General features: G+C 41.5%; 1 protein-coding gene across 2 annotated transcripts in view; it reads left to right on the top strand.

Annotated features, from left to right (window-relative positions):
- Positions 1-518: 518 nt before the first annotated feature.
- Positions 519-26852, top strand: part of GUCY1B1 (guanylate cyclase 1 soluble subunit beta 1) — a 42724-nt gene continuing 16390 nt past the window's right edge. For both annotated transcript variants that reach the window (XR_014568070.1, XM_083755720.1), the window contains exons 1-5: positions 519-686; positions 1272-1345; positions 21099-21199; positions 21591-21709; positions 26063-26260. Coding sequence is in view for 1 of the 2 variants with exons in the window: in XM_083755720.1 (XP_083611846.1) it covers positions 684-686; positions 1272-1345; positions 21099-21199; positions 21591-21709; positions 26063-26260 (495 nt within the window). In the remaining variant the exon portion in view is untranslated. The remainder of the gene's footprint in view (positions 687-1271; positions 1346-21098; positions 21200-21590; positions 21710-26062; positions 26261-26852) is intronic.

The following is a 26852-nucleotide window of genomic DNA, read 5'->3' as shown; positions in this document are numbered from 1 at the left end:
AGGGGGCTCTAGAAAAGGCTTAATAACAACGCACGAATGATGAGCCAAAATGCTGAAGCCGGTGGGTACGGGAAGAGCAATCGTGCCTGTTAAATATTTACCATGCAAGTCTCAGAAAAGCCACTGACTAGAAAGGTGAGTCGATGTATTAATCAAAGTAAAGCAAACAGGTGAGCAAGTCCCGGGAAGCAGCCAAGAACAGAGATGGAGAGAGCGAGAGGAATCTGGCCCTGGGCGCACACGCACGCACATCCCTCAGGATGACTTCAGGGCAGCCTGGTTTGCATCAGCTGAAGCGTCTCCTTCGTCCCCCCATTGTCAAGGCAATCACGTCTCTGCCTCTGGTGTCGCCTCTCCCAGCACTGTCGCCACCAGCCCGCATCGCCCTGCCTTTCCCATCATTCGCCACCCCTCCCCTTCCCCCCTCCCACCCCGGCAGCATCCGAATTCCCTCCTCTGCTTCCGATTGGAAGCCACCCTCCGGGCCGCCGTCGCCATTGGCTGCGTTCCGGTGACACTCAAGAGGGCGCGTCGAGGGAGGCCGGTGCGAGAAGCCGCTGCTCGCCTGCTCGCCGCCGTCCTCGTCTTCCTCCTCGCCTGCCTATATCCCCTCACGGAGCTGCTGCTGCTGCTGCTGAGGCGGCGTCACCGCGCGGTCGCAGAGGGGCGCTCGGGCAGGCGCGATGGTGAGTGCGAGGCGAGAGGCAGATGCGCCACAGGCTGCCGGGTCGCCTTTATTCGGGGAGGGGGGAAGCGGATATTCTGGCAGGGATGGGAAGGGAAGGATGCGCGATAAGGAGCGCGGCGCAGGGGACGGGAATAGCTTCGGAGTGCAAAGCGGGTCGCGAGCGGGGAGATGCGGCCGCAGTTGGGGCTCCCCCACAGCCGCGCGCTTTTCTTTCCTGGGCACAGTCCACCTGGAAGAGGAACGGGGGTGTGAGGGGGGAATATTGGCACCCCGCTCCTTTCCCTTGCAGAGGAAGTACCCGGGTTGGTACCCATCTCCAAACCCCCCCTCCTTGGCTTTGTGGTTTTGCCTGAAGCTAGGCGCTCCTGTAAGCACCATCCACCTGGAGCAGGTAAAACGGGTGGGGGGGGAGGCGGGGGAGAGAATAATCGCCGCCATCCCTACCTTTCTTCCCCGTTTCTCGAACCCAACCCGGATTCGTCCCCGTGTTTCCACGCACAAGCACATCATAAGCTTCGCCCCCTTTGCGCATTTGAGAGCTTTCCACCAACGCGGCTTTCCCGCTTTCTCCCCTCTTTGGCAGTACGGATTCGTCAATCACGCTCTGGAGCTTCTGGTGATCCGGAATTACGGCCCCGAGGTCTGGGAGGACATCAAGTAAGTGGGCGCAGCTTTCACCTGCCCGAAGGGCGCGCGCGCCGGCTTCCCCTCTCCTTCTTCCCGCGCCCTGTGAGGGAACGGCGCGACCTTTCCCGCCGCCTTCCTCCTGAGGGGACTCTTTTTCCCCTCGCCGGGTTCTCACGCTCCGAAGGGGCGCCGGCAGGAGGCCGAGGGAGGGAAGCCTCTCCCGGGGGAGAGAGAGAACGAGACGAAGGGCCAGCAGGGCGGCCCTGGTCTCCCGGGTCTTCGCAGCCGGCAGCGGGCCCGTGGGAAGAGGCGAAGCCAGCCGCCTCCACGAGGCCCGGCTCCGCAGTTGGTGGGAAAAGAAGTGGGCCGCGAGGAGGAGGAGGAGGCCTGTGGACTTGCCGCACTTCCCACGGCGGCTGCCTTCCAGGAGATGAGGGCCGTCGACTACCCAATGTCTCGCCTCGGCCGCCAGAGCGCAGGGCAGGCCCCAGGCTCCTATGGGGCAGCGCAAGCCCCGCTGTGCTCGGTTGGAGAATCGTAGAGTTGGAAGGGATCCCCAAGGTCGTCTAGTCCAACTCCGTGCAATGCAGGAATCTCAGCTAAAGTATCCATGACAGATGGCCATCCATCTCATTTACAGCTGAGAAGGAAAATATGCCTTGAAAAGTCACAGTAAACTCATACCTTACTTATCAAAAACACAGGACAGGTCATAAACACAAGGATTGCAGGGTCTCTGGAACTCTTCTTGAAGTTTTTAAAAGCAAAACGGGGAGCCGTATTTGCGTGTCCATTGTTTACTATGCAGACAAAAAGGAGTTTGGGAGAATCTGAAAGCTTAATGATGTTTGAGTTGGTTCTGATCATGATTATTATCTTACTGTGGGCTCTTCATAGAACTGGCCTGTAAATTATTCTTCAGCAACCTCTCTGATTTCACACATGTTTTGTGAGTGTTGAAGATTAGCACCAAGACAATATAAGCATATAAGAGGATGCTTTTCAATCAAATCCACATTCCCTTCCATGTAGGTTGCACAGTTCACAGAAATTGAAAAGGGCTTTTAATGTGAGATGAGTAATTGAAAGCGTGAGTTTGCTATGCATATATAAGGGTGAAGAGGTATTCTTGTGCTATATGCATTATGCTATCTGCACAGCCTTGCAGATTTGTTCTTTGTATTAATTCCCAAGAATGATCTCCATTTCCCCATTACTGAATTTAAAACAAAAACACCTCTTTGACATCATTCAGAAGCATATACTGAAACAGTGAACAAATATGGAATTTTGGAGCACATTGTCATCAGTATGCTGATGGCATACAGCTCTACATCTCCATAACATCTGACTCAGAGGCTGTGAAAGCTCTGGGCTGGTGTCTAAATGCAATGGTGGAATGGATGAGGGCCAATAACCTGCTTGAATTTTGCGAAGATAGAGGCTCTTTTGATGGGTGGTTCCCATGTCCATCACGTTACCTGTTCCAGATGCTGACAACTTTTTTATTCCATCAGCCTCATGCAGACAATTAAGAATACATTTTCCCACCATGGTTTGTTGATTTCTGAATTTAATTTTTTACATGATATTTATTGTATGGTTTTATGTAAAGTTGTTATAAACTGCCCTGAATTTTTTTATGAACAGTGATACAGAAATAGTTTTTTAAATAAACACGTAATCTTGAATTCACACACAGATGCATCTAGCTTCTCAGAATCACCATTTTGTATTTAATCAGTGCCTTTGGTCATGTGCAGAATGCATGTCTAATACCAGTCAGCCACTATAGCACAGTCAGTCCAGGGGGCCAACCTTGCTTTACAAAAATATCAGCTTACTTTAAGTATCATGCAAGGAAAGTGTGTCAAAGAGAAGAACTTAAGTGATACATCCTCTCTCAAATCTACTCTGCTCACATTCACTTTTCTTTTCATCCAAAGGGATGGAAAAGAGGAATGGAAGAGCAATTACGCCATCCCAGTGCTTTTATTTCTTTCCCAGAATCTCAGCAGACTCCATTTATCAATCATGATCCTGCAAGAGAGTGGCAGGGGGTGAAGAGAGAATTTTTTTTTAAAAAAAAAAAGCAAAACGAAGTGCTATTCCTATTCCCATACAGTTCCATACATACTAACGTTTGTAGCAGAAAAATGTACAGTGGTACCTCCGGTTGCGAATGGGATCCATTCCAGAGGTTAGGTTGCATCCCGAGGAATTCGCAACCAGAGGACCACTTCTGTGCATGCGCGCAGTGTGGTTTAGTGCTTCTGCGCATGTGCGCTGCAAAACCCAGTAAAATACTTCTGGGTTTGCCGCGTTCGCATCCCGAAGTTTACGTATCCAGAGGGATACGTAAGCGGAGATACAACTGTAGTTCTTCTCAGTCTGAAATCATTCTGATCCTCAGAATGTGCTGCTTTCAATCAAAATTGAGCTAGAGGCTGCTGGCAACAAGGGTGATGTGATTACTTGATATACATTTTATAACACTCACCTTGATTAGATTATCCATGCCTTTTCCTCCTTACGCATACCCCCGGTAAACGAAGGAGGAACTGGTGATTGCAGTCTTGGTATAGGCCCACCCACAACATCTTGGTTTATGCCCACCAAAAATGCCTTTGGCTCATCTCCTGATGCTGAGACCCATAGCCTTAATTTGTTTTCAAATGGACACATTGTGGGGCTATCTGCAGTGAGCTTTTATTTTCAGAACGAAACTCATTTCTCAGTAAGTGCATTTCAGGGGCAAACTATGCAAGATTGTGTGTGGACTATGTAGGAAAAACAAGCACTCCATTAAGTCTAGAAAAAACCATGTGTATGCAGCCTCATGTCCTCCTGTTTCAGTTCCACCAAATGACTGCTTCTACTTACAGAGGTTCTTCAGAAGAGGGGAAAGAATAGGTGGATGCTGCTCCATCACATGCTTCCCTGATTCTGCCATGATTTGCATGGTGATCCAGTTGGGAACCTTGCTTCCTAAAGTCAGACTGCTCCCACCCTCCTTCATAAAGCGCAGTTACAATCTATCAAAAATTGTCAGGCCCCTGACACTGAAGGTGAGGTGAAAGAGAAGGAATTATGGAGAGAAGATGGAAGGATTTTGCCAGATTGTGCAGGAGTCAGGATAAGAGCAAAAGAAACACACTGTATTTATTATTTATTATATTTAATAGCATTTATATGCTATTTACTGTGCCCCTCTTTTTTCACATTTCACTTTGGCAGACAAGGCAAATGTATTTCTCTTGTGATAGCATAACACCTATGTATTCTTGTAGCTGTGAGCAGTGTGCTGAATAAGCACCTTTGAGAGATTATTTCCCCCCCTGCAGTAAGTGAACTATGCTGTATATTTCTAATATGTAGTCTCTAACTCTTGTACTCTCATTTTCCTGACATGAATTGTAATAGTGATGAAGTAGTGTGTATGGCTTTAATTCCTGCCAAGAACTGACATGTTTCTGATATATACTTCAGTTTTCTTAACTAAATTTGAGCTAAGCCTGGTATAAATTAGATTTGAATTATGCTACCTTAATTCTTGGAAGGAATGCATAGAGATGTCCATTTAGCTATAGCTGAATGTAGTCATTACAGTTGATAATATGATAATATTTTCAGCTGGTTAAGTCTGTCATTAGCATAAGAAATAACAATACAATCCTATGTATGTTTTCTCCGAAGTAACATTAATTCAGTGGGGCTTTCTTCCAGGTAGCTGTGTAGCCTAAGTTTCATTAAAATTCTCAAAATAATGCAGTTTTCAGGCTTCAGACATGACCAACCACAAGAACATATACTATATTGATGCTAACAAAGAATTTTTTTCCCCTAAGTACATAAAAAAATGTACTTAAAAAAAATCTATAACAGCCACTCCTTATACATCATGTTCAAACTGACTAAGATAGGACTTACATCGTGGTACCAGAGTTACTTACCTCGAAATTACAATAAAGCAAGAATTTTATCTCTGTGCGCACACAGATAGATGGATACACACACACACACACACAGATGATGATGATACCAAATTTTATTTCATATTGAATGTCTGTAGCCAAGTTGCAGCTTAGTTAGTTTTTGTCAATTAGTAAATTTAATTTGTACTGTCACTCCACTGTCTCTTAGCCTTAATGGTCTCTCTCAAATTTCCATTTAGCGATGGGAGAAACCCCACAAAGTAGAAATGATTCTTCATGCAACTATTAAGTTAAGTCACAGTCTAGGTCAGGGGTAGTCAACCTTTTTATACCTACCGCCCACCTAGAATCCTGAAACACCCACTAGTGGGTGGTAGGGACCAGGTTGACAATTCCTGGTCTAGAGGTTCCCTGGCCCATTGTCCTCAAGAGCTGGAAAGTCATTTGGTCTTATAGTGCCATTACTTGTGCTTATGGAGTCCAAAGCACATCTGATTTACTAGCAATAGGATCCCATTACCAGGATGGCTGTCTCTGTATGGAATAACTTCAGTATTCTCCAGATTCTTTCTTTGTTCCTTCTCTTCTACCTGACCACATCTGGTAATTAAGAACTCTGATGGTTTCTTCTAGACTTGATCTTGCTGCAAATAAATTTTTATTTATCTTATTCATAAAAAAATTATACACCACTTGATTGCCACCCCCTCGAACCTTTTCCATGATGTAAAACCATATTTTTAAAAGAAGGAATATCAGTGTATCTCTGTCTTTGAAGTGTTATATATGGAAGTTCATGACAAAACTATGTTTATTTATATCTTCATATTTATAGTCCACCTGATCTCACTGCATCAGGATGTAGCTGGATCAAAGGCTAGAATTTCTCCTAGAATTTTCTAGCTGGACATAGTTAGCCATAGTCAAGAAGTGCCACATCAAGATCAAAGGCATGCAAGCAAAGGTCCAGAAAACAGATTAAATCCAGATGTGTGAAACCACAGAACAACCATTCTGCCAAGAAACACTCTCAGAAAGGAAGGCTGGAAACAGCGGAGACATAGCAATCAGGTTTGGCTAGAGCAGTAGCATCCAGGGTTGAGTTTCATAACAGAATCCCTGAAGATTTCGTTTCATTTGGTACTCTGCTCTTTTTGACCATGAAACATGGCCAGCAAAGAGATCCCATCTTGTCCTAACTAGCTTTTTTCAGTAAGCTATCTTCATATGTTCCTTCCCCTGCCATGTCTATGTGTCAGACAACTTAAAATATAGTTAAACCAGGAAGTGACTAACTTAGAGCCATTAATTTCAGTGTGTCTACTCTGTGTAGAACTTAGTTGGATACAACTATCTGAAAGTCCTATTCAGATAATTGGTCTGCATGTATTCAAAGAACACATGAATGGAGACCAGGGCTGCATGCACCAGCCCTGTCACATACATTTAATCCTGTTGGTAGCTCCACTTCTGAATGCACAAAGATGTGAAGGAGGATTCTAAGCATGTTCAAAATCATGATGTGAATGTTGGGAGTGAAGCAGATGGAATTTTTGGGGGGTGGGGGCAGAGCATGCGTCCCTTGCATGTGTTATTTGAACATGAGTAGACCTAATACTTTGGTAGTCCTAAACTCATCATACTCAAGAATGGCCCTGATTCCATGTAGATTCTAGGGCTGTTGCATATTTGGTGCCAGTATCTGTTATTTTTGGCCTAAAGTTGCAGAATAGTGCACGCTGCTTACTTGGCACCAGTTGAGACTAGCTTAATTTACCACTTAGCGTAATGCAGTGGTACATTTGTTCAAGAACAGCTTAGTTTATGAACAACTTGGATTAAGAACGCTGAAAACCCGGAAGTAGGTGTTTCGGTTTGTGAACTTTGCCATGGAAGCAGAACATGTTCCTCTTCCTGTTGAGTGTGTTCCAGTTGTAAATTGAGTCCCCTGCTGCTATGAAAAAGCACGCCTTGGTTTAAAAACGGACTTCCAGAACGGATTAAGTTCGTAAACTAAGGTACCACTATACCTTATGTTGAATTTTGTTTTCATGCCTTTTTAAGTGATAAGGGCAAGCAATCAATTCTCTTCATTAAAAAAATAAATCTGACCACAGTGAAAATGTAATGGTAGTAAAAAGTGATTTAGCATCCTCTCCTGCTCACTTCCCAAAATAACAGAGATATGTATGATGGGATTTTTGTAGCTTGTTAAAGTACAGTTGTCATATTTAGTCTTTAGGAACTTGGGGAAATTTGCCCAGCTGTAATAGTCTGTAGGTTTAGGCTTCTATACATAGAAAACATTTTGCTTCTGCTGAAAATGCAAAAGAGTTCTGTGTTTAGATTTTCCAAGACTTGCTAACACAACTAACTGTGTTTTGTACAAACCTCAGTAATATGTAGATGACAAGGTGATGCTCTGCAGTAAGATGTGCATTTGGGGTTTGTGTGAAGGCTTGAGAACTTTCTTACACGACATGTCTCAAATGTTTTAGAAGCACACAGAAATTGACAGAAGCATAGTTGTCAACTTTTCACTTTTTTAAGGGAGATTCTGTTATTCTGAATAGGATTCCTCGCAAGAAAAGGGAAAAGTTGACAGCTATGCAAAAGTGTGACAGCATATCCAATTCCTATTTACTAGAGTATACTCATCTGTATGCTGCAGCAATCTCCGAACTATGGAGGAAATACAACAGTGTTTATCAACCAATGGAGCAGACATTGTTGGTGGAATGGATTCCTGCCTGCATATCCCCTGCAATCTTCTCCAGAGGGTTGGGGGAGGGATTGACTGCAGAGGTCAGAAGAAGTCCCATTACACAAGTGAAAGTTTGCTCTTCCACTCAGTTGTGTGAATGGCTTTCTTAGAGTAAATTGCAAACACATGGGGAGGAATTTGTATCAGAACCCTCACACGGGAGTCAGAAGCTTTAGCCTTCAGGACCCCATTGTTGTCCAAAATGGATTTGGCTCCCTGCATTTGCAATTTATTTGCATGGGGAGAAGCTCCCTTTTCTTGTGACTGGCATCTTGCATATTTGATAATTCAAAGATGCTAAAGGATACTAAAAAGATACAAAAACTATTCAATTTCTGATGTTTATAATATTGTTACAATTCTCATCTACAAAGGGGTATTTTTGGTGGGACAATAGAAGTCACTGTGTTTCAGCTGAATTTTAAAAAAACTGCTCCATTTACTACTCCCCAGCATAATTTATCTGCACGCACTGGAAGAGTGAGTAGGATTTTTGCCTGTAGTCTTTTACTTTGTGCCCAACTTAAATGCACTTTTAATGGCTATGAATAATCCATCCAGAATACATCAATAGAACAATTCATTTCTTCTCTGTGGCAGAAAGAAAGTAGATTTAAATTGCATTTCATTGTAGCAGTTAGCCAAAAAAGATGAAAATGTATATCTAGGCTCAATATAATGCATATTTTTGCTCTTTGGAAAAGAATATTACCTGTAGTCTTCCTTGACTTGTAATTATTTTTACTAAACAGGTATATTAACTAATCAGTCATGTCCATAATGGCTAGAAAAGTTGCTAGGGTGTAACAAAGGAGCCACATTTTCTGATTCCTCAGCAATAAAAGATTGATTAAATTAATGTGGTTAATTTCATTTTTAAACTTTTAATACTTTAAATACTTAAACTTTGAACATTTAAAGATGTGCACTGCAACCCTATATATGTCTATTCAGAGCTAAGCACCATTGATTTCAGTGAGACTTACAGGTAAGTGTGTATAGGATTGCAGTCTTAAAGAGCTCAGTTGATACCATCAGTCATTGGGTTCTTTCTGAACCATGTTCAGAGGTTCAAAATTCTTTGCAGAATTACAATGTGTAAAAACTAACAGCAAGGGCAGGGGAAATATTCCTCTTTCCCTCCGTGTTGGTACATGAAATTTAAATAGCTGAGTTGGACTTGGGGAGGACTGCATTTACGGTCTCTATTTTTTCACAACAGGTGATGTATCCTATGTGGCATCATTCAGAAATTTGGAATGTGGTATCAGTATGCTGATGACACCAAGTATTTTTGTTGCTGTCTTGATCCAGAAGCATTATTGGCAGTTCTAAGCCAGTACTTGGAGGCTATGATCAGATGAAAACTGAGTCAGAGAACATACAGTTGCTGATAGCTTCCATTACGTAATATTAATGTGTTCAGCATTATATTAACATGCAGTTTTGAAGAGGTTGGGTTGCCCATTCTGGATGGGTCACACTGCCCTAGAAGCATCAAATTCATTCACATTTTAGAAGTGCTTGTTGACCCCATTCTGCTTCTGGATGTCTGTAACAAAGAGTGCTTTTAAGCAGCTGAGCTTTATTTGCTTGCTGCACCTGACTTGATCCTGTAGCACAAGAAACCTGCTATAAATATCCACAGTTTGGCAACCTCCTGTATTTTCACTGTAAGAGAACTCTCCATGGGGCTACAAGCCATGTACTAAATGGCTATCTAGTTTTTAACTTGTACAGACTGTAAAGAGCTGCTCTTGCTTGACTTAATTAGCTACTAGTGAGCATCTGTTAGGGGTAAGGTGTTAAACTTTACATTTATCTGTCTAATCAGTCTTACCCATGAGCGTATTAATAGGGGATATTTTGCCAACTATCCAGTTCTTGCAGTTTATCATGGGCAAAGAAGGAATTGATGGATTCATACAGTTGACTCTCCCACAGATCAGGATCCCCGCCCCCTATTTTCCCGCGACTGGATATATATATATATATATATATATATATATATATATATATATTCTCCACATTCAGTACTTGGGAATTTATACAGGAATAGAAACTGTACAAATAAATTCTTATGTAGCATTACTAGATTTTAAAGAACGTAGCTAACAAGGTGAATATTTTTCCATCCCTATCACTTGATTTATTCATTTCATATAATTTATATATGTCTTTTAACTAGAAATCCCAAAACAGTATACAGCAATAGCAGTTTGAGATAACCTATATATACACAGCTGGTCTTTTGTTCATAGCAGCATTTATGAAGCTCTGAATCAGGACAGTTGGTTCAGTGAAATTTGGGGTGAAAACACTTGCCCAGAAAGGGGTGCATGAGATTGAAAGGTTTACCTACCAGCAGCCTCTCAAAACTTCCTTTTAGCACGTTAAAATAAACTTTTAAAAAACATGTTTGTTTTGGTTCAGGTGTGGTAATTCATTCTTTAATCATGGTAAACTGTGAACGTTTTATATCATTGTTCAACACCTTCCTCCGCTCCTTAATAAAAAAAATAATTCACAATTCCCTACATGTTATACACTATCGTAAGATATTGGTGTAGGGAAACAGCTTTGCTTCATTGGTTGAATGTTTTCAATCACCAAGAATTAAAATAAATATTCCACACAAAGCCTTGCTATGAACCTGTGTGTTTTGTTGGATGAATTTTTTCCAAGTATCACTTTGCATTTTTCTGATATTGAAAAAGATAAAATACACCATGTGGCAAGAAGGCTTCCTTTAGAAAATGGAAATCTTTTCCAAATGAGGAGAACAAAAAGGAACACAAAGTTTGGCAAAAGAAATTCAAGTAGAAATTCAAGTAAGGGAATATAAACTAAAAATTGAGGAGCACATTGCTAAAACAAAGACCACACAAACAAGAAATCTTTGCATGCATTAGTAGCAGTAGACTGACTAGGAAAACAGTTCCATCTTGGGATGATATGGAATCAAAAGTTAGCTGAAGAAATGTAAGTAGATTGCAAGAAGTTAAATGGATTCTTGCATGCTTCTGTCTTCACACTGGAAGATGACTTTCAGGGGAAGAGAGTCTAAGGGACTGAGGCAAATAATGGTTACAATAGATGGAAATTATAGGCCTTAAAAAACAAAAAAGACAAACTGCTGGGTCCAGATGGTATCTACCCAGGAGTTCTTAAAGAAGTCAAATGTGAAATTGCTGATCTTCTAACAAAAAATTGTAACTTGTTCCTAAGATCAGCCTCTATACCTGAAAACTAGAAGGGACCTCAGAAATTACAGGCCAATTAATGCGTCTTTCAGGAAAACTGCTGAAAAGTACTGTATTAACAAAGACAAAACTCTCAAACATATAGAAGAAGAAGTCTTGCTGAAGTCCTTTCTTGGTAACCTATTAGAGTTCTTTGATCCTGTCAACCAGCGTATAGATAGAGGTGATCCACTTCACACCATCTGCTTAGACTTTCAAAAAGCTTTACACACACACACACACACACACACAATACCTTACCAAAGATTTCCTGAGTTAGCTTAGCAGTTGTGGAATAAGAGGAAAGGCTATCTTTTAGCTCAGTAACTGGTTAAGAAATAGGAAGCAGAGAGTAGAAATAAATGGACAGTTTTCCCAGTTGGAAGAATTATTGTAGAAAGTGGATGGATTAAACCAAAAGGGGTAGTGAAGAGCTTCAAAAAGATTCTTCTGACTGAGTGTAAGCAAGTTTAAAGTGCTGCACACTGGGACAAAAAGAGAGAGAGCTAAATTTTCAATGCTCATGAAAATTTGGTGGTGTTGGACCAGGAATGAGACTTTGGGTCATAGTGAAGAGCTCGATAAAAATGTCAACCTAGTGTGCAGCAGATGTGAAAAAGGCAAATTGCATGCTCAGAATCATGAAGAAGGGGTTGAAAATAAAATGCCAGTATCTTGATGCCATTATACAAATCTGTGGTGTGATTGCACTTGGAATACTGTGTACAGTTCTGGTTGCTTCACCTCAGAAAGTATCTTGGCAGTGTTGGGAAATAGCAACAAAAATAAGCAAGGGAATAGAGCAACTTCCCTGTGAGGAAAAGCAGCATCATTTTGGGGGGGGGGGTTAATTTAGAGAAAAGGAGTGTAAGATGTGTCATAAAAGAGTGTGTATGCATGGTGGAGCAAGTGGACAGAGATGTTTTATATCTCTCATAACTCTAGAACCTGGGGACATCCCATAAAGCTGAATGTTAGAAGAGTCAGGGCAGATGAAAGTAAGTTCTTTATGCAGTGTGTATAAAATTATAGAATTCACTCCTACAAGAGGTAGTGATGGACATCAGCTTAATGGCTCTAAAAGGTTAGACAAATTCATGGATAATTAAGGCTACCAATGCCAATAATCCACAACGGTGAGCTTCTACTTCAAATGTTAGAGGTAGTGTGCTTCTGAAAACCAGTTACTAGGAACCACTGGTGGAGAAAGTGCAGTTGCACTCAGGCCCTGGTTTTGCACTTCTCATTGGCTTCTGGTTGACCACAGCAGGAACAGGGGGCTGGGCCAGATGGGCCATTGGCTTCATCACCAGGCTCTTCCTATATTCACCATGTTTGCACACTGATTACTATTATTACAGAAGAGTCATAAATATGGTTTCCAGTGTGGTGTAGTGGTTAAGAGCGGTGGACTCATAATCTGGTGAACTAGGTTTGCTTCCCCACTCCTCCACATGCAGCTGCTGGGTGACCTTGGGCCAGTCACACTTCTCTGATGTCTCTCAGCCTCACTCACTTCACAGAGTGTTTGTTGTGGGGGAGGAAGGGAAACAAGAATGTTAGCCGCTTTAAGTCTCCTTTGGATAGTGATAAAGCGGGATATCAAATCCAAACTCCTCCTCCTCTTCTCTTCTTTTCTTTAATGAAGCATTCTTTTCAATTAATTTGTTTTATAAAGGAAGCTAATGTGTGTTTGGAATATTAACACACAGTTTATTTTATATGTTACATCTGATTTTTTAAAATAATCAATAGATTATATGATTTTGAAAGCCGACATTAAGCACACTCATGCACAGTCCAGAGAACCAGCAAAAATAGCCATGCATTCTGAGTGTTATAAATAGAACTATTTACTTTATGCAGAAAGTCAGTTCCTTGGACAGATTCCCATTTTTATTTAATTTTGTTACTCATAATTTTTTCCACTAACTGAATGTTTACAATATTTACAGAACCTTTAAGAATGAGGCCGGCAATACACCCAGCTTATGAAACATATATGACCTTGTGTTTGACCTACCAGTGGGGAAACTGGAGGTGAAAGAGAACAGGGCTTCTGTAACAATTGTGTAAAGGGAGCTTTGGCTGGTGCAGTTTGTCATATCAAACTGATAGAAGTTGAATTCCCCTCTCCTACACACACAATATGGCAGGTACTGAAACCCTGCCATCCTTTCCTTTTGTCAGCATAATTCCCCAAGTGGTATTTATGGAGAGTCACCCATGGCATCAATTCAGGGCCACACTGTGACCTCCAGTATGTGTCTGCCATGTAGAATTCAGGCTTTATTGTCATATTTTAGTTGCAAGCAAAATGCCTGCCATTTTGACAGATGAGGCTTGCAATCCATTGGGCTTCTGTGCTCCCTGCCCATTGAGGTGTCCTTTTCATTGAAGTTGGGGAGCCCAGTGTTGAGAAGAGGTCAAGTTTTGTTCTCATCGCAAAAGCATCCAGACATGCAGCACTTTACTTTCTCACAGAAATGAATGAATGCAGTTTGTTCCTCTAGTAAGCAAGAAAAGGATGGTGACATGTCGTGGGCAGCTCACTCTACTCTGCACCTTGGTGATGCTAATCAGTGGATAGCCCTATTTTTGCTTTCCTTTTTGATGATGCTAAACTGGTGGTTTTTTAAAAAATAAATAAATTATAGATTAAAATTGCATTCAATTCTTCATATAAGGAGCTCAGAGCAGAGATATGCTTTTTATCTTTGTAACAGCACTTTGGGATCAGTTAGGCTGACAGACCAATTGCCCAGTGTCAGCTTCTTCAAGTGGGGAATTGTGCCGAAGTTGCCCATGTGGAAACTCAGTGCCTTGGCTGCAGCAACATGCTGAGGAAGGTCTGGAACAGTTGTGTTGGGGTGGCAGGAATAGAAGATTTCTTTGCAACAGAATGATTAACCTTTAGGTGTGTGCTATTGTTATGGTGTTAGCACTGGTATCGTACTCCAACACACTATATACAGAGATCACCAAATATTTCATGATGTGAACCCAGAGAGAGACCTTAAGTGACCCACCTTAAAGTTTTTCAAATTCCATATCTTCCCATGGTTGATGACCTCTAAGTGCTGTGCCTCCATCGTTTTGCCTTCTGGATTACCATGCTGTTGGTAAGTCAGTGAGATCCAAATATAGTGCCATGCACATACAGATGCAAAGCTTTGTGCTTCTGTACAAAGAAGGAAGATATTCAGCCAATGTGGTGAGTTTGGATTCTTCTGGCAGCCAGGCTGTTACACATGAGGTTATGTTACATGCATGCATCTGGGTCTGTTTGGGGTTTATTCAGAGGTGAACATTAATCTGAATTGAGGTGACTTTTAGAAACCTGATTTGAAATGGCTGCATGATAGTATCTGTTGAACAACAAGGTCTACTTACACACAATAGTGGCAAAAGCCCAACAGAAACAATGCCTGACATATAAAAGCAACCTTGGATTTATTTATTTATTTATTTAAAAAATGAACGTGTTTTAAGTGCCATACACATACGCAGGAAAAGTTTAATTGCAAGGGAATACAGTTTTGTGCTATATTTAATTGTTCATGGCAGCTTAGTACGTAAGTTTTTCCAGGGAAGCTTGAATATATTCACATCTATGAAGTTTGTAGCACTTTCTTTTACCCTTCTTACATTGTAGCCATTCTATGTTGCAATTGCCCTCTTGGGAGCATTGCTACAAATGAGCTCTTCCTCTTTATATTAAACATTTATTGTAGGGAGTTTCATAGTGAATAGGAAATATATTATAGATAAAATGTCAAGGTTATGTGTCACAAGACTGAAAAGCTTCTAACATAACCATAAATCACAGTAAGGAGAAACACTGCAAGCTCTGAAGCTTGACAATTGTGCGGCAAAAAACATACCGGTATATTGCGATCTGGTTTGTGTGTTTGGATACTTGCAGTAAAGTTTTACTTTACAGTAAAACAACCAGAGTGGCTTGACCTCAGCTGAAAATGGTATTTTCATCCCCCCGCCCCCTTGCATGATTTCATCCGACCAAAGTTAAGAACTTTTATGTCCCGTATTTACAATGTGAGAGTTGGTCACATATTTTAAAGCTCTCCCGCTGACTTTAATACAGCTTAAATGAGCTTAGCTTTGTCTGAATTGTGTCCATTGAAGTGAGTTCTGCAAATTGATTTACATGTAATACTAATCCAGACCTTGCCTTAGTACAAATGCACAAGCGTGATGGTTTCTGGAGAGGAGATCATGACCACTATGTGAACATGTAACCCTAGCAGATAAAACACCCTCATGCTTTCTCTGCATTTTCCAGAGTAAGCTTCAAAACATCTAGAATTAGGGGAGAAATCAGATAAATTGGAAGAAAATGAGGACAGCCCTATCATACAGTAAGAAGAAACAGTCTGCTACGTGTGATAAAATTTAGGGAACAGGTGAAGGTAGAAAGTGATGTTTGAACTTTTGAAAGTTTATCTTGGCTGTGGGGGTTGCCATTTGGAGCTCTGCTTCAAGCAGCAAAATCACATGGGCACTGAGAGAAAAAGTGGTTGGATGCTGAGCAAATGATGTGGAGAAGGAGTATGTCTCATTAGGTTATTTCCCAAGGATTAGGATTAAAACCTGAAGTCATCCTTTTTGCACATAGTGAAATTATGCTGCATATCCAAACTTGCAACTGAACTCTGTTGTCTCCAAATCCTCAGAGCTAAATGAACAATTCTCCCCCCCCCCCCCGCTGTGGAGAGTGGGGGCCAAGAGAAAATGCCTTGATGAGTTAGATGTGGTCTGCAAGATGCCTAATTACTCTTGGCCTTGCTAGTCCTGTGTCCTTTTAATGGCTAATTCCTGTTAGCGTTATAGCAGATACATTCTGCAAACTAGAAGGCAATGATGAAAACAATCAGTTCCTGTTACTTTTTTCATTCTCATGTTCTTGTGACATATAAAAGCATTACAGGGTTTGAAAACAGTTGTGAACTATTTATTCATGGTTGTAAATTAATACCTCCACTATATATATATAGTCTAATACTTGGCAGATATTTTGTACATTGTGGAGAGCCAATACATTGTATTTAGTTACAGCACGGTTATCATAATAACATAGTATATTCTCAAAAATAGATGTGTTTTCAAAAGACAAGTTGATTATGTACAGAGATCTGGAGTTAAACTCCTTTGTTCGCCTTTCTAGAGCTGTTGTTAAGCTCCCTCCCCCTTCCATATACACTTACTGGGTTTTTTGTACTTTAATCTAGTTAAGCACTGAAGCACACCCTGTTTTGAAAAGAAAGATGACACCAATCATAAATCACATTGTTTTTCTATTTGTTTGACTTGGCAGCCATTTTAAAAGAAAACCTCCCACACGTAGACATTAAAAGCTTGCTACTATACTGGATGAACTTTATGAGAAACCAACCTCAGCTGCAGATGGGAGTTTTTCAAAGATTACTGCCCAAGGGTAGTTTTGAACCAGCATCTTAAGACAATCACAGTTACTGATCTTATTATCTCAGTGTATAAGGATTCCAGTATTTCACCACAGTTATCACTAACTTTTGAAGATATTTTGCATTGAAAAGTATGGATGAAATCTCAGAAGACTATGACCCCCACAAAAGTTTCTATTTTGAGATTTCAGCCTTACTTTCTATGGCAAGCTTTTTTCATGTATCTTTTCATGTGGTAATATTGCTAATATTCTCTTTGTAATACAGTATTTAGGTTTGGATCCAGACTTCCCCTTCTGCAGGTTCAAGGGCTCCTTTCATTGCAAATGGCTTCAAGATCCATTAGAGCTTCCCTATGGAAGTAGGACCCAGGGAGGAGATGCTTTTCATAGATTGTTCCCTACTGCTCCTTCCATCACTTGTCAGACTGTTCTAGGGGTATCCCAATCATACAGAGGAGATTTTCAAGAGTTACTGGGGGCTTCAGGGAGAAGGAGAGATTGACAAGAATCACCTTCTCCTCTTCTGCCCTTGGAAGTGTCCACTCTGGTGTTCTGCCCCCAGTGAGTCTGCTTTTAATCCTGAGTGAACCAAATATGAGAGATACAATGTGGTTGTGGCCAAGCAAGGTTTTGAAAACTCTCTTCAGGCCTGAATAAAACACTCTGTTGTGCTCGATATCTCGACTTATCCCTCTCAATTTCTTATGATTATAGATCCATAACTGCTCCAATGTATTAATATCAACAGGACCACATGAGCCAACTGGCCAGATTGGCATTTTAGTCTGCAATTCCTATTATAATCAGTGGGAATTGCACCATGTTCCCAAGAGTAGCTTTTCAGAAACATTGCAATGTATTTCAAAACAAACAAAAATGCTTTTTCCCATGGAAAGTCCAAAGCAGACAGTACGTGAAATAAAAATTAAAGGCTTTGCTGGGTTTAGCCATTGAATTTCTGTTATGGGCCATTTTACATCTAAACAGAATGCTAGTACTATTATAGCCATACTTAACTGGTGTAAATGTATTTTAATTTAAGACCAAGTTTTTTTATTTATGTTGCTCACAGCCACCTGGTCTTGCATTGGACTTATTTTGTATCCCAGATGGTATAATGAGAAAATGGTGGTGGGGTGGGAAGGAAGTTGAACATGTGTGTGTTTGTGTGTGTCCTGTTATTGATGTCCTGATGTGTGTGTTAGAACATGGGGAAGCCACACCCACTTTGGCACATAGCCTCCAGAAGGAGATGCAACCCTTTGCCAAAAAATGCTAACTCCCTCCTGTTCCTGTGTGCACACACACAAATGCTTTCCCCTTGATCACTCTAATCCATGGACTAGATAGGATCGTTGAAGGGAAATCATATGTGTGCGTGATTGTGTGGAAAGCAGAGGTGTTCAGTCATCCTTTACAAGTTTGCTTTCAGCAATCTGCAATGCCTGCCCTAAGTATTCTGCAGGATCTTGCACCCCCCATTGTTTTTTATCTATGCAAACCCTTACTGCAAACAATTAATGCTTCTTGTCCCTGTACATGTTCCCACAATCTAAAAATATTTAGAAAGTGTGTATCTACTTCAGAAACAGTGCCCTTGATTCGTTGCATTGTGACGCTCATTCCAAAGCAGACACAATGATATGAAGGGTTGGCTAAATGATATGTTAGTCCCATATTCTTTGTGATGACGTAGGATGAGATTGTCTACAGTCTGCTAAGGTTCAGGAATCACTGAGAGAGGATAGACATAACAGCCCTGCTTGTGATAACTGTTCATTCCTTCTCTTTTGTTTCCCCCAATGCATTTTATTCTATTTTTTGGGCATAACAACAAACAGCTAATGTCCACAACTCTTACAAAGATTTTTTTTTAGTGTGGAAAGATGCACACAGTAAAACATATCTGAATACCACTCTATATTTCTAAGAAGTTCTGTCCAGCCTATTCTGATGAGTTAATCATTCTGACAGAGTCAGTTGCCATGTCCTGGCAAGCCAGCCTGTAGCAGCATAACCTGCTTATACTTCCCAGTTACATGCTACCTCCATGCCCACAACCTCTTAATAACACCAAATTCATGTAGAGATATGTTTTCAATGGCCCATGATATGCTAGCAAATATTCAGAGGTGAGCATATCATACCTGAGAAACTCCTATAAACTGCAAACCACGATTTCTCTGGACATTCCCATCGCAAAGGAAAGGAAGCTCCTCTCATTCCACACTCCTGGCAACACTTGGAGGGCAGTGAATTATTTATGTCATGCATTCTTTGTGAGATCATATGTCAGCACTGATTTGTGTATTCTAGCTATTCTATAGAATTGTATTATATTTTCTACATGTATTCCTATTCTGCTTGGGGCATCGCTCATTTGTGCAGTTCTGCATGCAATTCCTCAGGCTTCACTGAGATGGTTTTGTGGGCCAGCATTTTATCCAACAAACTGAAATAATTTTTCCATTGACAATTTGCTCAAGCAATCTTTCTTTTTTGATGAATACTTTCCAGCGATAACAACTTTTTGCTTGTCAGATGAGAGTTCTTTGATGCTCAAGTACTACATAGAAGTGAGTTGTATGAAATCACTGATGGAGCTTATTAGGCCCAAGGGCAACATGTTTGGAGGAGAGGGCATGCATCTACATGTTCCAGTCTCAAACAAAAAAGTTAGTTACTATGATTACAACTGATTCCTTTTCTTTGGGAGTGGCATGTTTTTCTGGGTTCATTGCTGCCTTGCCTTACTTTCAGCCCCAAATGTTTGCATAAATAAAGCTGTGGCTTTTCATGCCATGCTACTTGTGTGTTCTGATTTATTGGTTGAAAAAAACAATGGAAACAGGTGCAGGAGCCTGTAAGTTAATAATTAACTCCATTTATGATGGCTATTGTTTTAACATTTGCTTTCTTAAAAGTATCTTTTTCTTTTTATATATATAAAAAAGGTCATTTCTGACCAAAACGAACATAATATGGCTGAAAATATTTCTTAAATGGGATATGCAATGAGGCGAACATGTCTTTTTCCATCATGACACTCCTCTAGGAAAATAGCATTTCCCCAGCATTTTGTTGCTAGGAAAAAATGCAAGTTCCTTGCCCTGCACAGCTGATAAATGTGGAATGTCTGGGATATGGATGAGTGAAGCTCCTAAGCACATCTTGACATTTGTAATACTGCCAAGTGATTAAGGAAACAACTCCTCATACGGTAGTTTGGGGAAAGTTTTAGATTCTGTTACTCTGGTAATTCTCCTTAATGGTGAGGCTGAATGCTGTTGTGTTATAGCACCTGAAAAGCGGGGTGGCTCATATAACTATTCACACACACACACACACACACACACTAAAATGGGATATAGCCATTTCAGGACTTGCTTCTCCTGCTCCATTACTTCTTCTGTTGGTTGAAACCCGGATGTTTCTGAACAGACATCTTCCATGTGAGAGAATTAAGAAATTTGCCTTCCATCTGCAAAAAAACCTGCTTTCTGTCCACAGGATAGGGATGGATAATGATGTTAATAGTACCAAAGAACCGGGACTTGGCCTACTTTATTCTCTCCTTTTATCTGTTCATCAGCAGACAGAACAACAGTGCATTGCAGACTTCATTATACTTACAAAATTAGAAAATCAATCCAACTATTATCCATTTCTCATTTCTATATTGAAAAAAAGTTATCTAAAATGTTATAGTATCAGTACACTATTTCTTTCACTATCCAAACTTTTTAAAATTTGTAAAATCAAAATAATTTCTCAAGGTATTATTGAGGGAGCATCTTCCAGTTTTGAGCAATTAGTATGTTAAAGGTAAAGGTAAAGGTACCCCTGACCATTACGTCCAGTCATGGCTGACTCTGGGGTTGCGGCGCTCATCTCGCTTTATTTGCCGAGGGAGCCGGCGTACAGCTTCCGGGTCATATGGCCAGCATGACTAAGCCGCTTCTGGCGAACCAGAGCAGCACATGGAAACGGCGTTTACCTTCCCACCGGAGCGGTACCTATTTATCTACTTACACTTTGGCATGCTTTCGAACTGCTAGGTTGGCAGGAGTAGGGACCGAGCAATGGAAGCTCAACCCGTCGCGGGATTTGAACTGCCGACCTTCTGATCAGCAAGTCCTAGGCTCTGTGGTTTAACCCACAGTGCCACCCACATCCCAAATAGTATGTTAGCTGCTGATATAAAATGAAAACCAACTCTGTTTATTCCAGACTTCCTTCAAATAATTTAAGATTGCTGTCTCTGGATTGTATGGTATCTTTATACCTAGCATATTCTGAACCTTCTCAGCTAATAAAGCAACTGCAATATTTATTATTTGGCTATGTTTCCCACATACATATATTTATTTTATATTTTTGCTGTGCTTTGTTTTAGGCGGGAGGCACAATTGGATGAAGAAGGGCAGTTTCTAGTTAGAATTATTTATGATGATTCAAAAACATACGATCTGGTTGCTGCGGCAAGCAAAGTCCTTAGTAAGTATATCTTTATTTTCTTCAGCACTGATTAACATTTAAGGAAAAACTGAAGTTTACATGTAGTTAGTTCACAGTGTTTGTTGATTTGCATTAATGCATTTATTGCGTTGTAGTTTTTCATACCACGCAAGCATCATGGGAATGTCAATTTTCATTGCTAGAAGAAAGAGAAGGTGCTTGCGTTTCAAATGCATCAAAACAAAATTGAAGTACACAAAAATAGAACTCACAGAAGTCTATGACAGTGGAATCTTGCAATAAAATATTAAAAGCCCAATGCATTCATGTTCCTCAGTGCTGATTAGGAAGTATTAAATGCGATTTTTTTTTGTTCTGCATGGGGCTTCAGTGCCTTCATGTACTATATAATGCTTTATGTTTTCTTTAGACCTTAACGCTGGAGAAATCCTTCAGATGTTTGGGAAGATGTTTTTTGTGTTTTGTCAAGAATCTGGTTATGACACCATCTTGCGTGTGTTGGGCTCCAATGTCAGAGAATTTTTGCAGGTAAGAAATCTGTGGCAAACCATTAATGGTCAAATTCTAGTGTAATTTCTCGATGACAGCAGCAGTTGTGGCCCAGTGTGGCCTTGGGCAAACTTGAGGTGAGGAGGCAAAAACCTTCCAAGCATATGGTTGGTCAGCATCATCGGCCCCAGCCAGTAAAGGGGTCCAAGGGTTCGGCCCATATGCCCACATGACATGGTAACCTCCAAAGGCAATGCAATCCAAAGGCAAAACCTACAAAGACTCTCCTCCCTGAAAGAAAGGGGAGTGGTTGTGGGCGGGAGCCTGAGCACCGCCCTCGCAGGGGGCGTTTGCCCCCTGCCTCCAGCTCACCTGGCTGGCACTCACGCCCCTGCTGGTGGCCATCCAACCAGGTGCCACGGAGGGGGCGTGCTCAGCAGCCTTTTGCTGCAGCGCCAGCCTCTCCCTGGCCTCATTCCTCGTCATCGTGGCGGTGAGCCTTGTTGGCTCGGGTGGCGGTTAGGCATTGGAATAATGTGTTGTGGTGTGTTGAAGTGCTAGGTGTGGCCATCGCCTATGCCTTCAATTTTTAGGGGTATTCCGTTAAAGGAATATAGTTGGATTAGCATCAACAGGCTCCACCTACTGGTGAATAAACCCACCTGTTTTGGGATCCAATGCCTAAGCCAATACCTTTTCACTGCTGTAATCAATAAAGTTGTGGCCTTTCCTAGCCCATTAACCTTATATCACGTGTCCTTGTGTCTTCATTTCACTCTGCGGGGGTCGGGTTCTCGAACCACAACCTCCAGTGACATGGTAACCTCCAAAGGTTACCATGTCATTTATTGTTTCCTAGACCCCTCAGGGTTGTTGCATTTGGACCTGCATGTTCAGTAAAACCAAGTCTGTTGAGTTCCATGGGACTTAACTCTTGCAGTACATGTTCATTGAATTTCAAATGAGAAATCTATTGATTTATGGCTATTCTCTTAGGCAATAATTAGTGCTTTGCTGCACTGACTACCTATTCCATAAAGAAACTGATTTTACAATTCACATTTAAGAACTGAATTAACACATTCAGGAAAACCTACCTACCAGTTTGCATTTGTTCCATCTCAAGTTAAGGCTCCAGTTGCACACTAAATTATGCATGAACACATTCTTTAAATTAAAATAATACAAATATGTGAAACTTAATTTGAAAGGCAAGCAAAAAGAAAGAAAGAAATATAATTAGTATTTTAAAAAATATACAATTCTGGAGCCAACTGACGATTCCCAGGTAAGATCCACCCTCTGTTGTGAGGGCAGGGCGGTCCCTCCCCCTACTTGGCCAATCCCCTGGCAACGCCTCCCTAGGTGGGATTGAGGTAGGTGGAGACCTCCAGGTTTCCAGCCTGGGGAGGGCGAAGCCAGCCCATACTGCCAGGAGCCGCATGGGATCTGGGGGGAGGGCTGCATGTGACCATGCAAAAGACGCCCCCCATTTGATACAATTCTTCCTTTTTATATTATGTAGGGCTGAAAGCATTACTAATGGAAATACAAAGCAGAATGTAAAAGAGAGGCAGCTTTTAGATAAGTGCAATTTGAGAAATCCCAAGGGCATTATTATGTTATAACCACACACAAAAAAATCAATCAGACACCAAGTAGTGCTTAACCTAAGATACTTTAGGGAGTAGTTTATTTGCCTTCTCATATTTTAAAATTAGCAATGCAGTATATGTTCTATGGCATTTTACAGCACTCAAAAGAATTGCTTGCAGAATATGTTCAACAATGTGCCCCAGAGCTTATTTTTCCATTTTACGCTTCATATACCCAAAACCTATCTACTTAAGGAACACACTGGCCAGTTTACATGTAACATGAACCCATGGCTAAGTGTGAACATGCAAGTAAAGTCATACCTCATGTTATGGATGCTTCAGGTTATGTGTTTTTGGGTTACGGACCGCAGGAAACCTGGAAGTACCGGAATGGGTTACTTCCGGGGTTTGCTGCTCGCGCACGTGCAGATGTGCCAAATTTCAGGATGTGAACGCTGCGGGTTGCGAACGTGCCTCCATCACAGATTACGTCCGCAACCCAAGGTTCCACTGTACTCTTGCTTATTGGCAGTGAATTCTGTGACTCGCGACGGGACGACGATGGGGAAGGAATGAGGCTAGAGAGAGGCTGGCATTGCAGTAAAAGGCTGCTGAACACGCCCCCACCGCGGCACCTGGTTGGGTGGCCACTGAGGGGGGGGGCGTGAGCGCCAGCCAGGTGAGCTGGAGGCAGGGGGCTCGGGCTCCCGCCCACAACCACTCCCCTCTCTTTCAGGGAGGAGAGTCTTTCCACTGTACTCTTGCTTATTGGCAGCGAACTCTGTGTTGGGAAGCCAAGTAAGGAACATGACTTCACCCCACTGGCTGCTACTGTTTGGGGTGAGTTTTAGCCCAGATGATGTTCTAGCCACATCTTTGCCCTACTGGCTCCATTTAACACCAGCCAATAAGAGCATGGGGCACTGACTTCCTTCTCCTCCCCACATTTTCACCTTTCACTGATCATAATTTGCATTTGCTCAAAGAACTGTATCCAAAATATTCCATTGGTTTGTTACTAATGTCTCTTACATTATTCCCCCTTCCAGACTCCTACTTCCCACTTCCTTTTTCCTTTTTCCCCTCCCCTTTTGATGGACAAGCTGCCTTTGGAAACTCAAGAGCAAAAGGAACAGGTGCTGCTTAACCCAACCCCTTTCCTGCCATTTTCCCATTCAAAATTTGCACCTTCCCAAGCTGCTTTTCCACCCATGGAGGAAAATATATCAGACCCCTGTATACTTTACCATTGTATGGGGAAATGAAGCTAGCCTAAAGAGCTGCTATTATTTTGAGTGTTCAAATGGCAGAAAGGGAAACAGTTAATTAGCCCCTTCTCCCATCATTTCTCCGTTGAAGCTGGAAGTTGCTTTCCTGAAGTATTTACATGGCATGGTCATACATCTTCCACTTAAGCCCTAAGAAACTGTTAACATATCTTTCTGAGTGTCTATACACATGTGTACATGAACCTGTTATCTTAAACCCATGTCCATGTAGCTATTTCTTCATAGCATCTTGGAAAAATAGACCAATGAGCAGCTTAGTAAGTGTCCGATCCACAAGACTGAACTGGAAGGAAGCAGAGAATGAAACAGCCTGAACTGGGAATACTGAGCAAATTGGGGGGCTGAGAAAATGGACTTCCTGGTTAGTGGGGAATCATGATACCCAGGGTAATTTTATTAAGGGCAGAACTGGCTAAAAGGGAAATTGAATGGCAAAAAGGCATGTGATGAGCTATCATTAGTTACCAAAAATGATTCTTCCTGCTAGAAAGTGGCAGGGAGGTTACAAGGGGTCTCTGGGCCAATGAGACCACGCTGTTGTCTGCATTGGGGCATTTTCACAGGAAATGTAAATTTAGGCAATCCAATTTCCAGGAAAGGGTTTTACTGAATGGTACTCCTTGATTACTGCCCAGAATTAATTTAATGCTAAGTAAGGTTTCTTACTTAACATTAGATTTGACAAAAGTTTCAGGAACCAGTTAGAACCACATACACAAATTCTCCTGTACAGGCACCACTGTGAGGAGGATTCTTGAGAGAAGCCACTGGACTATCCCATAATACTAAGCTTGAGCTTTCTTTATTGTGAAAGGTTTAGCTTGAAATACGGTCACTTTCTCTGACTCCTTTGGAAGAGTGCCACACTCCTTAGTCAGACAAAACCAAAATACAAGCGTAGTCTTGAGAGCGGAATTTCTCAGTAACAAAAGAGTCTTGAAACAGGCCTTTGGAATGGGTTGATCTTTCCCTACAGCCATCATAGTAATCCATTCAGACAAATGCATGGGTTAGTATGCTGGCTATTGATAAAAACCATCTCAATAAAATGTAAATTTCAAATAAGCAAATAAAGTAAACCAGGAAGCTCTAAGCTGAGTTTAGCCCAAGGAATTAATTTACAAGATACTCATTTCCTTTGGAGACCTCCCAAGAGAAGAAGCAGCTGTTGAGGCTTTTCATTTCTCACAGAAAATAAAGTTCAAGCTATTTCCAAAGTTTTGACGATCTGCAGACGCTCTGTAATACAGCTTGCTCTTATAAAACATTGTCATTATTTATTATGTTTTAAAAACATCAGCACCCATATGAACATTAATGGCATTAGAAAATGCAGAAGGACGAGACAGAGCAGGTAGCAGTGCTTGTGCTACTGTATAGAGCAGAATTTGGTACAAATATTCTTCAGGCAGTTATGTTGCCTTCAAACACCATTCACTTTTCCAGTGAAAATGCTGAAAAAATAGTTTTTAATCATTTTCTGTTATTAAATAATCTCCTTACAGAACCTTGATGCTCTTCATGACCACCTTGCTACAATATACCCAGGTATGCGTGCCCCTTCCTTTAGATGTACTGATGCAGAAAAGGGGAAGGGACTTATTCTGCATTACTATTCCGAGAGAGAAGGGCTCCAAGATATTGTAATTGGAATCATCAAAACAGTCGCTCAACAAATTCATGGCACAGAAATAGACATGAAGGTAAGTTGTAGCATAAAGTTTCACCAACTTTCCACATGCCACAAATATATATTCCACAGGTGCTTTAATACTGTTTAACTTAAAATATTTTGTTCCCAAAGGGAAAAAGAATTAACACCACATTCTCAATGTGCTGTTCTCCCATTGTTAGACACAAAAATGCACTGTGTTATGTGTTACATGCCTGTTTCCATTGCTCTAATTATTATAGTCAAAAGTTCAAGAGCTGATTTATAGAAGCAGCAGTAGTCCTAGGTCATGATGCAGAATATTTATTCATTCCACTCTCTTTTCACAATGTTAAATTTTCTCCAGTATCCACTTAAGGCAGCTTGGCAACTCACCACAACCCACCATTGTAGAACTTTACAGTGGCGTAGCGTGGGGGGTGCAGGGGGGGCTGGCCGCACTGGCCGCAACATCTGGGGGTTAGGGTTAGGGGGCGCAAATCCACGGGTTAGGGGGGTGCAAATTACTTGCCTTGCCCCGGGTGCTGACAACCCACACTACGCCACTGGAACTGTATACTTGTTTTTTTTATAAAAGAGTGGATCAGAATGGTTTCAGCGTAGCCTAAACTAGTGTCCAAGTC

This window comes from Podarcis gaigeae, assembly GCF_964106915.1.
Source record: "Podarcis gaigeae genome assembly, chromosome: 9".
NCBI classification, from domain to species: domain Eukaryota; kingdom Metazoa; phylum Chordata; class Lepidosauria; order Squamata; family Lacertidae; genus Podarcis; species Podarcis gaigeae.
Note: the sequence above shows the minus strand (reverse complement) of the source record. Positions and strands in the feature narration are given on the sequence as shown.